Raw genomic sequence first — 10,304 nt, forward strand, 5'->3', positions numbered from 1 at the left:
GTTTGGATCCACCGTTACCAGACTGTCGAAACCAAAGTGTGATTGAAATTCTTGAACAAAAGCGAAGTCTTGCTTTGTTTCTGATAAAAATAGAAAATCAGGTTTATGTTTTTTCCATATCTCCCTAAGTTAACTTATTGTCTATTTACTTCACATTCCCATGCAATTCCAGCTTAAAACTCTCATAATAATAAAAAAAATTCCTCTGTTGAGCTAAGAATTCGGGTATAAGAAAACCCTTTGTTAATCTGATAAACGTATTAATCCTCAAATGAATCTTATTACACAACATATTCCAGTTGTGAAAAAATTTATAAGCTCTTATTGCCAAAGTTGTAGAGTTGTTAATACGTACAGAATCCTGTGTAAGCTCCATATATGCCCATACGTCTCTAACTCCTCCCCACAAAAGAGTCCCCATGATCAGAATATGCCAGTCTTTCTCTACGTTACCAATTCTTTTCTGTGTTTGGTATGATGAGACCAAACACAGTATCTGTTATATAATGATTGAAATACATTTTGCCTCCACTTATCATGCCCATGAAGAAGCCAAATACAAAGTTGAGACCATAATTCGACCCTTTGGCTATCAAGCATCCAACGAGAATCAATATATAATCTCGTAGACTCCACTGTATACACATGTGATAAAGCAACACCACCAGAAATTCCAAATTAAAAAAAAAAACCATTTTTATTCCGATAAAAGGTCTTGTAGTAAGACCATTTCCACAACAAAGATAACAGAGAACAATCAAAATCCAACTTCATACCAGAAATAAAACAAAAAACAGTGCTCAAAGAGCTTATTGAAACTGAAAAGACACAATAAAAAACCATAAAAAGACGACACAAACTCTCCAATAAGGCTTCTTGATTCATGGAACGGTTAGTGTTTTGCAGAATCATGTTGTGGGTTTGAAGTACCCTTGTCCTCCACCTGCTTGGAGTGGTCTCCACGACGAGCTCCTGATTTAGCCCCCGGACGTTTGGAAGTCACCAACTGGGCCATCTTCATTTTGTTGAAAGATCCCGCGCCCCGCAACGACTTGAGAGGCTTCCTGCGAATGCCATGTCTTTTTATCGCTTCCCCAGTAACCCAATCTTTCCCTTCCACAACCTTCTCTCCCTCGAGTATGTTAATCTTCGCATCATGTATCCTAACATCCTCCTCAACCTCTCGATCAGATAATGACTGAAAATTATCCATCTATATTATCTTTAGTCCCATGTTCAAAGTTACCCGCTTTAGGTTCTTTCGTATTTAACACAAGTTCAGCACTTACAATGTTACTTTCCTCTGGCCCTAGTAATCCAGAGTCTACACCTTGTTCCTAACCCTAAAAAAGTCGAAATTACCTTTGGTAGCTCCTCTTGAGTATCCATTATCTCAGCGAGGAACGCGCGAGAAGGGCCAGCATTCTCGTTCTGCTGATGAGGTTTCTCCAAATATCTGATCTCACCTTCTTTTCTCAGTTCTGTTCGGGCCTCAGTACATAAATGTTTATCACTCCTCGGACCTCCCGTAGTTCTGGTCCGGTCCTCCTGATGGTGAGACCGAATGTGTTATCTTCTGGAAACTCTGTGACGAGAGCCTTCTTCCTCCACGCGATAATCTTTACGGTTATTGTGGTATCTCTTATGTTCTCTCTCCGCAACCCTAAACCACTTGGAGTCATCTTCCCCAAACATTTTTCCCTTGCCCTTTCCATGATAATCCCGTTTTTACCTTCCTTTATCTTGTTGCATTGATTACCACGCCTTTGTAGCTGCGGGCCCGATCAGTATGTCGTCGCTCAGATGCATCTCTAGTCTCCTTCGTCTCCTTCTTCTCGGGACACGTTATGGTCAGTGGGCACTCTTTCGTCTTATGAAAAAAACTGCAACATGTACGACAATAGCCAAACATTTTCTCATACTTCATGAGACTGGAGCTTCTTCTCCCTCGTACTACTCTCCACCAATGAAATCCACAGTCGTCTCAAAACTCTACTCCTGGAACCCATCGACTATCACTTGCACCCGACCATAGTCCAAATCTTCTGCCTTTGTCTCCCTTATAACATCTTTTGTTTGAGTCATTCAAACAATATTAACCAGTTCGAGTTAAATCACTTGACAATAAGCAGATGGTAATTCTTCGAAATAGATTATTTTTAAGTTTTTGTCATAACTAAAATGATCAAGATGTTTTATTTAATAGGTAAAAAATTCTTATATCGAAGCCTCTTATCAAAAAAAATAAAAAAATCTTATATCCTAGATAGATAAATGAAAATAAATAAATAAATAATAATAACAAATAAAAAGTTTATAATTTCAAATTATATGTTTTCAAATTTGAATTTTTATATAAAATTTTTAAAATTCGAAAATGTTTTTCGAAATTATTTTAAAAAAAAATTATTTTCAAAAATTTAATATTCATTTTTATTTTATAAAATTTATCATTTAATCCCAAAACTCCATCATTTAATTCTAAATCCTAACCCTAAAGGTATAAATGTATATTTGTCTTTTTAATACAACATTTTGGTCATTTTGTGACAATTTTTTTTTAGTGCTATCCTAAGATATTTCTCGTAAATAAACATAATCAAATCTTTTATATTCTTCTAATCCATATAGGAATGTGTCAACAAAACAATTCATAGCGCAACCTTTCAAAAAGTTGGGAAGAAGTTCCTTATTAATGCCAAAGCCTGTGTGTGAATAATCTCAACATGTTTTATGTCAAAATTGACCGTTGACTCTTTTAGATATTAGTATAATACACCATCCAACCGAGCAGTCCCACGTGGCAGTCTCTTCCTCCACCAGCAACCAAACCGAACCAAACCAAACCACGAAAGCAATTGCCGTCCAATCTCTTTTCTCTCTATAGAGAAGAAGAGGAAGTCATTTCTGTTCCCCATTTTCTCTTCTCCTCTTCTTCTGAATCCGAATCCCCCGCCCCAGATTTTCTAAGAGGAAGAAACGATGCCGTATTGCGAGGTTGTGAGAGAACACGTGGACGCGGAAACGACGCTTAACAATGCCGGCGTCAAGATCTTCTACCGAACCTACGGCCACGGTCCCACCAAAGCTCTTCTCATCATAGGTCTCTCTCTCTCTCTCTCGATCTCCGTGCTTTGATTTCAATTTTTAGATTAAATCGCTCAAATGTTTCTTCTTTTTTTGTTGTGCAGGTTTAGCCGGAACCCATGAATCGTGGGGACCTCAAATCAAGGGCTTGACGGGGACGGATCAACCCAACGACGGAGACGGAATCGTTTCCGATGATTCAGGCACGGAGGTCTGCGCTTTCGACAATCGTGGTATGGGTCGAAGCTCCGTGCCCACCCACAAATCCGACTACACGTGAGGACTCTCTCAATTGGTTTTCCACTCAATTTGATTTTGATTTTGACTTTGACTTTGATTTTGATTTGGGCGTTGCAGAACAAGTATAATGGCAAAGGATTCAATTAGTTTGTTGGATCATTTGGGATGGGAGAAAGCTCACGTTATTGGCCACTCTATGGGTAACTAACTTAACTAACTCCTTTTCATCATTCAAATGACGACGTTTTGATTGATACGTTAAGGAGTCTTATGTCTTCTTGTGCATTTAACAGGAGCTATGATAGCTTGCAAGTTAGCTGCAATGGTGCCTGAACGGGTTCTTTCTCTTGCGTTACTTAACGTTACTGGTGGTGGTTTTGAGTGTTTCCCCAAGGTAACCACTTTGGATGGATGAAACACATGCCTCTATTTCTTCAATCCTCTTCTTTTTTTTTTATAGCAATTACTTTGTTATTATATATATAGAGAAAAAGTATATTTATTATCTTGTAGTAATTGGAAGACAATGTTTCACTTTGGATACAGAGAAAAACACTAGAAATCTCTGACTTTTAGCGTTTTATGCTGCAGCTTGACCGGCTAACTCTTTCCATTGCGTTTCGTTTCTGGATGGCTAAGACCCCTCAACAAAGAGCAAAAGTTGATTTGGACACACATTATTCACAGGTGGAGATCTTCTTTTGATTTGCTGCCAAATTTTCTAAGAACAAAAAAAAAACTGACATAGAACGGTTGTAAATAAATCTGATGATTGGATTTTGGATATTGTTGGAGGAATGTTTTTACTGCAATTTTCTTTCTATGCAAAGTGTGATGCTATTTTTCTCTGTTGAGGTTATAATGAGCCATTCAGATGATTCCATTGGTTGAGAAATTGAACATATATTGGTCTCGGAGATGCTAGCAGAGTGATTTACTCTGTGTGATGTACTACTCTCAAGAGGAAAATTGTGAGGTGAATAAGTTCTTATGCTGTATATTATATCTATATGCAGGATTACCTAAAAGAACCCATAGGCACCAGCACAAGGCGGGATGTCTTATATGAGGTGGGCACACTGCTTTAATAATGGGGACATATAAATCATATGAATAATCATGTGGATCTAAGGGAACTAATATTTGAGGTGATGCAAATTTGCAGCAATATGTAAAAGGAATATCAGAAACTGGAATGCAGTCAAAGGACGGGCTTGATGGACAACTTAACGCTTGTTGGTTACACAAGATCACAAAACCAGAGATCGAACGTATCCGCTCTGCTGGGTTCCTTGTCTCAGTCATTCATGGAAGGTATGTGACAAAGATGCAGTTAAGTTAGAATTGAATCATGTTATTGTGCTCAGTCTTGAGTGTGTGGTGGGTTTATATGCAGACATGATGTCATTGCTCAGATGTGTCACGCAAGAAGACTGGCACAGAGGCTGTATCCTGTTGCTAGAATGGTTGATCTTCATGGAGGTCATCTTGTAAGCCACGAAAAAACAGAGGAGGTACTCTTCTGTCCTATTTACTCATGTCTTAACTTCTCTGTCTCTCTTACGTCTGATGTATTGCAAAGACTTGATCAATGTGTCTTTTTTATCCCTTATGCCCTTTAATCTGCAGTCAATGTTTATGCATATCATACTCGGATTATTGCAACTTAACAGAAAAGATATAACTAATCTGAAAGTATAATAATAAGTTGACTTTTTTTGGCACAAATAATAATAATAATAAGAAGTTGACTATGATTTTGATTAACTGATATAACTGTAAGCAATCATATTGTTACCTAAACCCTCGTTGATGAGTTAATGATATAGCAAATTACAAAGACTTACCAGGCCTCTTGAGTTCTTGTGTGAATAGCATTGCTATAATGTTGTAGAGGGAGCAAATGGTTTTTCTTGCTCTTGTCCGTATCTCTATTTGCCTCAGAACCTGGAAGAAAGGATTAAGATAACTTACTGATTAATTTACAGGTTAATAAATCTCTTCTAGAGTTGATCAAAGCGTCAGGAGTGAAGAAAACAGCAACTGATTGGACTAACCTCACCATGGAAGATCCTGGTATAGAAATACGCAATTTATCCATTGTTTAAGACCATACTTCTTCTTCATGAAAGGTTGTTCTGGAACTAACACCAATATTACATTACTTGCTTGTTCTCTTTCAGGTTATTTCCAGAGGAGAATAGCAATTATTAGAAGCTCATCAGAAGGCAAGAGTGCGGCTTCTCCAGTGGAAAAGTTTCATCGCTGTCTACTTTTCCTCTTCGGGCTTCTGGTTCTGGCTTATGAGTATGCAAGAAGAGCATTGAGGGTCGTCAAACCCGTCAAAGTTGGGCCTTCTCTTACATAACCAACAAACCTCTCACACTTCAATTCGTCCACTGGTAAAGCCCCTCCTCGCTGCTTAACAATGCCTAGATAGAACTTAAGCAATTAGACTCATTGTTATCCGCTTCTCTTTCAGCTTTGGACAAAAGTTTTCATTCAGGCAACTAGCAGTGTTCTTCAATGATCAAGCTGATAATTTTGATGCAAACATACGCTAGAGAGAAGGAGACACTGCTTTTACAAAGAGAGATTAATACAAAACTGTTGATATGTACTTATGTAGAGAGACAAAAACATTTGTTATATTCTATTTACATCGATCGAAATGAGGTACCATGTAAAGACAAGACTTCACCTCAATTAAGACTTTAAATGTTTCTGTGTACCTCTCTCCTATATTAATTTACATACAAGTTTCTGAATAAGTATTGAATAACAAGTTTCTGCAGACTACATATGTGTTATATATATCGCTATAAAGGATTAAACGCCAAAAGATCTTTTGATACTAGGATAAGATTAACCAATAGAAAACAATTTCACTAAAAAAATTCCAGGTTTCATGAAACTTAACGAAAATTTGGAAGCTAATTTTCTAGAAATAAAACCTTTTTTTTTGTTATAAGACAAGAGCCAGTTCTGAAATATGTACAAACAGATGAGAGAAGAGGACATACCTTGTGGGTAATGCTTCTGTGTCTGAAACCAAAGCTGCAAAGTATTATCTCTCGTGTCGTGAATGATGTTTGCGTAGCCGAACAGTTCTAATCTCGAGAACCAAAGATAGAGAGATAGCCTGCTTTGAGAGAAGAGAAGAGAAGAGAGACAACGAAGAGATAGCAAAAATTGAGTATGACCGTAGACGAGATTCTCAAGGTAATATTCCTTCATGCAAAAATATTCTTGGCATATACCCCTCCTCCCTCCCTCCTTCACAGCACCATTTGTTTACGGGTGGAGGTGGAGTTGTCTTTTCGTCAACATATTGGGCCCTAAAAGCCCATTAAACCTTTTTGAAGCCCACTCAAACCCTCTCTGCTTCTCTGTTATTCTTTTTTTTTTATCGAAACAAAGGTGTTTCAGTTTTCTGTGTTGGCTAAAACCCTCCCTTGAAGAAAAAAGAAGACAGATGGCTGCGACTGTTCCTGCGAACCAAGCTTGGGATTTTAGTTGGTAACTTCTCTTACTTAAAAGCTATTGAATCATCTTCTCTGTTTTGAGAATTTACTTAATTCTTCTCCCTTAGTGATTGGGCTCTTAGCTTTCTGGATTGTTCGTAACGATTTTGCTCTTGTTCTGATGATAGAACATACGGATTCGTTTATTGAAATCTTGGGGTTTCGATCTGTACTCAATAGACAGCACTACGACCTAGTTTCCTTGTCTCCGCACAATTAGAGATTGCACCATAATATCCACGCTTACATTGTAATGACTTGGAACAAATTTGGAACTTTTTATTCAATGAGAGAGAGATGGAATGAAGTTAGGGATTGTTGTAATCTTTTGTATCTAACAGAGTTTGTGTTTCCCCCACAAACAAATTTGCAGTAAACTGGATGTGAATTTCGAATCAGAAGAACATGCTTTGATTGTATATACAACATTAGATGTTGATAAAGAGGTTTGCCATTTTTTGTTTGATTTCCAACACACATTTTATGTTTTTTCTTCTTCTCATTTCACTCAAAAATTCTTGTGTTTGCAACCAATATTTTGCAGTTGCAGCCTGATAAAGTGAGAAGAGTTATGTCCGTATCAAACAACAAGCTTTCTGTGTGAGTTTCTCCAATATCATCATCAATATTTAAATCTCTTAATATATGGATTAAGACTGATTCCAAATTTGACGTCTTCGGGTCCAAATTAGTACCTTCATATTTCGGATCCTACTTCTTTACTAGTTTTTTTTTTCCTTCACCGGATAAAACTGTATAGGCACTTTGAGGCATTAGAGGCGAGGTTTCTCCGAGCATCGTTCTCTGCGTTTGTAGACGTTCTTACGCTCGCCACGAGAACAATTCAAGAATTCGGGCAAAAGTAAACCACCAGTGTGAAACAACAAGTTTCATTCTTTCTTATTATTCACTTCAGTTATTGAAGCGTTAATCAAACAATGTACTATTATGGTGGTTACTGATTAATCTTTTTTTAAACACTGAAATTATATTTAACAAGACGAGATACATGGTGGAATGCGGTTGTCAGATACAAAGCCAGCAAGTAACGAGTACTTCTGGAAACTAGGCCAGCAAGCAACAAGTGCTTCTGGAAACTAAGCTCTATCAAAGGGAAACAAGATAGAAACAGAGGACAAAGTAAAACTAAACACAGGGGAAATGAACGACATAACAAAGATAAACGAGCAGCTGCAGTCCAAATGATGAAGTTCAAACCCAATCGCAGAAATCAACCTTAATCCTCCCAGCCTTTGACAAGAGTTACCAAAACTGTGTTGATAACGTAACCCACCTATAGTGAATAAGCGTAGAATAATCAAGCATGGCTTCCAAACCGGAAGGAAAGACCCGATTACGGTTCGAGGTCAAACTTCCGAACGGCGAAGTCGACAGAGAGCAACGGTGGAGCGCCTAATGAGAAGCGAGTCAAAGGAGCGAGATCACGACCAGATCCCATTGGTTACTGATTAATCTAAGAAATGAGAAAAGAGATAATACATTTTTAATATTTTTTTCATTTCACAAGCGGTTATTCTTTTATTTATTAGCTTTTACAAAATAAATTAAACGTTCATTTTTTTTTACATCAATTAAACACGTTTCATTAATAATGTTATTAATACTTTACTAAGGGTTTTCACTGCACTACACGCGATTCGTGTACTAAATCTGTTAAATTATTATTTTTATTACTAAATTTGTTGTTTTGCTTGAGGTTGTGTTTATTTTGTATACATATTTCAAGGTAGTATTTTAAGCCGGTTTTACTAAATAAGTCCATAACTTTTTGCTTTGTTTTTCCAATAAATTGAGAGTATGACTTCTAATTCTTTTTACTCTATTCCATGTATCTTTTGATATAATAAAATAGGTTTATAATTTATGAAACCAAAAAGTGAGTTTCATAACAAACACACTAAAAGTGAGTGATGTAGTTTGTTATTTTACGTCGTTAATCTATAACCTCAAATGTAGTATGATAATTCTTTTTTTTTTTTGCATTTTTATTCAATCCTATTTGAAACTTTGAATAATGTTTCTAATTTTTTTTGACGTAAAATATTATTAATGGTGTTGTGGCCTTACTTTTTTCACTTCATTGTTTTGATTAGTTTTGAAAATATATTGTATACGGTTAATTAATATAACCTTTTAATATTTGTATATTTTGGGATTAATGTTTATAGTCAATATAAAATCTTGAAATGTTTATATATATAAAGTAATACTTTTTCTATCGGTCATTTTATATTGGAAGCATTGTGGGTTACTGGTCAAGGTTTAAATGTTTCTATATCCAGGTCTGGGGTTTGAACCCCAGGCGACACAATTCTACATCAGAAGATCTAGATTTCAATTTTCGGAAAAAATGAATTATGAAGAACATTGGAGAAAAGTCTTAGAAGAGATCTTCAGTATGGCGCAAAAAATATTGTGAAGAATAGATCTCATAGGACGGTTCAGTGTGATGTAGTCAGACATAAATCCTCGTAAGACATGTAGAATCTATACTATTAAAGCAGGATCTTATTGTTCTTTTTATCTAAACTTGTCATTTCTTTAACTAACATTGCTTATTTCATTAAGGGCAATCAAGTAATATTAATAACACATATTTATTAGGTCATTTTTTGGATCCAGCCCACTGCCCACATCATCTCTCTTGGGCAATTTGGCCGATTAAGAAATCAGATCCAATTCTTATTTTTTTCTTCAAGTTCAAATAATTTATTTTCAACCATTCTTAATATTTTGTGTAGTGAACAAAAATTAATAACTTAATTATTATGTTTTTAATATAATTTAAGCGTTCATAAAAAAAAATTGATTTTTTCATTGAAAAGTATAAATCTTTACTAAAAGTATATAATTTTTTATTAAAAAATTAACCACATAATAAAATTAATATATCAGAGTTATACTAACTTAATTCATTAAAAATAAAGTTTAATTTTTTAAACATAAATACTCATTAGACCTGGACGTTCGGATTCCCATTCGGGTACGGATCGGTTCCTTCGTATATCGAATTTTTCGGGTTTTGAAATTAAACCCCATTTGGGTTTTAAAATTAAACCCCATTCGGGTATTATAAAATTTCGGGTCGGGTTTGAGTCGGGTCTTTCCGGGTCCGGGTGGGTTCGGTTCTCATGCATAAGAACCTAAAAAATAACCAAATAACCAAAGTATGTAACGGGTTCAGTTAGTTCTACTCAAAGTAACCAAAGTATCTGATTCGGTTCAAATTTTTGTATCCAAATTATTCAAAAGTAACCAAAAATATACATTTTATACAGCTTTTTGGGTAAACTTTTATCCAAACTATCATATTTTATCCAAAAATACTCAAAAGTACCGAAAATAACTACTATAGTTAACTTATAATATTAATTTAAAAATTAAAATAATTATAAATATAATTATAACATATATTTTTAGATATATATTCAC

General features: G+C 35.6%; 2 protein-coding genes across 2 annotated transcripts; both read left to right on the top strand.

Annotated features, from left to right (window-relative positions):
* Positions 1 to 2,866: 2,866 nt before the first annotated feature.
* On the top strand, positions 2,867 to 6,058 carry LOC108825500 (uncharacterized). The gene is made up of 11 exons (XM_018598796.2): positions 2,867 to 3,103; positions 3,192 to 3,363; positions 3,445 to 3,527; positions 3,621 to 3,721; positions 3,919 to 4,014; positions 4,344 to 4,397; positions 4,493 to 4,641; positions 4,724 to 4,841; positions 5,316 to 5,403; positions 5,511 to 5,729; positions 5,810 to 6,058. The coding sequence occupies exons 1-10, from the start codon at positions 2,983 to 2,985 to the stop codon at positions 5,693 to 5,695; spliced, it is 1,167 nt and encodes a 388-aa protein (XP_018454298.2). The 5' UTR covers positions 2,867 to 2,982; the 3' UTR covers positions 5,696 to 5,729; positions 5,810 to 6,058.
* Positions 6,059 to 6,729: 671 nt separating this feature from the next.
* On the top strand, positions 6,730 to 7,859 carry LOC108825825 (uncharacterized). The gene is made up of 4 exons (XM_018599176.2): positions 6,730 to 6,846; positions 7,225 to 7,297; positions 7,396 to 7,451; positions 7,612 to 7,859. The coding sequence occupies exons 1-4, from the start codon at positions 6,803 to 6,805 to the stop codon at positions 7,715 to 7,717; spliced, it is 279 nt and encodes a 92-aa protein (XP_018454678.2). The 5' UTR covers positions 6,730 to 6,802; the 3' UTR covers positions 7,718 to 7,859.
* The last annotated feature ends 2,445 nt before the right edge of the window (positions 7,860 to 10,304 follow it).

This window comes from Raphanus sativus, chromosome 9 (assembly GCF_000801105.2).
Source record: "Raphanus sativus cultivar WK10039 chromosome 9, ASM80110v3, whole genome shotgun sequence".
NCBI classification, from domain to species: domain Eukaryota; kingdom Viridiplantae; phylum Streptophyta; class Magnoliopsida; order Brassicales; family Brassicaceae; genus Raphanus; species Raphanus sativus.

Excerpts from the sequence above, each read along its gene's own strand:
- LOC108825500 (XM_018598796.2), top strand. The coding sequence starts at position 2,983 with ATGCCGTATTGCGAGGTTGTGAGAGAACACGTGGACGCGGAAACGACG. Across the intron at positions 3,104-3,191 it reads CAAAGCTCTTCTCATCATAG|GTTTAGCCGGAACCCATGAA; the intron begins GTCTCTCTCTCT and ends TTTGTTGTGCAG. Across the intron at positions 4,842-5,315 it reads GCCACGAAAAAACAGAGGAG|GTTAATAAATCTCTTCTAGA; the intron begins GTACTCTTCTGT and ends ATTAATTTACAG.
- LOC108825825 (XM_018599176.2), top strand. The coding sequence starts at position 6,803 with ATGGCTGCGACTGTTCCTGCGAACCAAGCTTGGGATTTTAGTTG. Across the intron at positions 6,847-7,224 it reads CAAGCTTGGGATTTTAGTTG|TAAACTGGATGTGAATTTCG; the intron begins GTAACTTCTCTT and ends ACAAATTTGCAG. Across the intron at positions 7,452-7,611 it reads TCAAACAACAAGCTTTCTGT|GCACTTTGAGGCATTAGAGG; the intron begins GTGAGTTTCTCC and ends AAAACTGTATAG.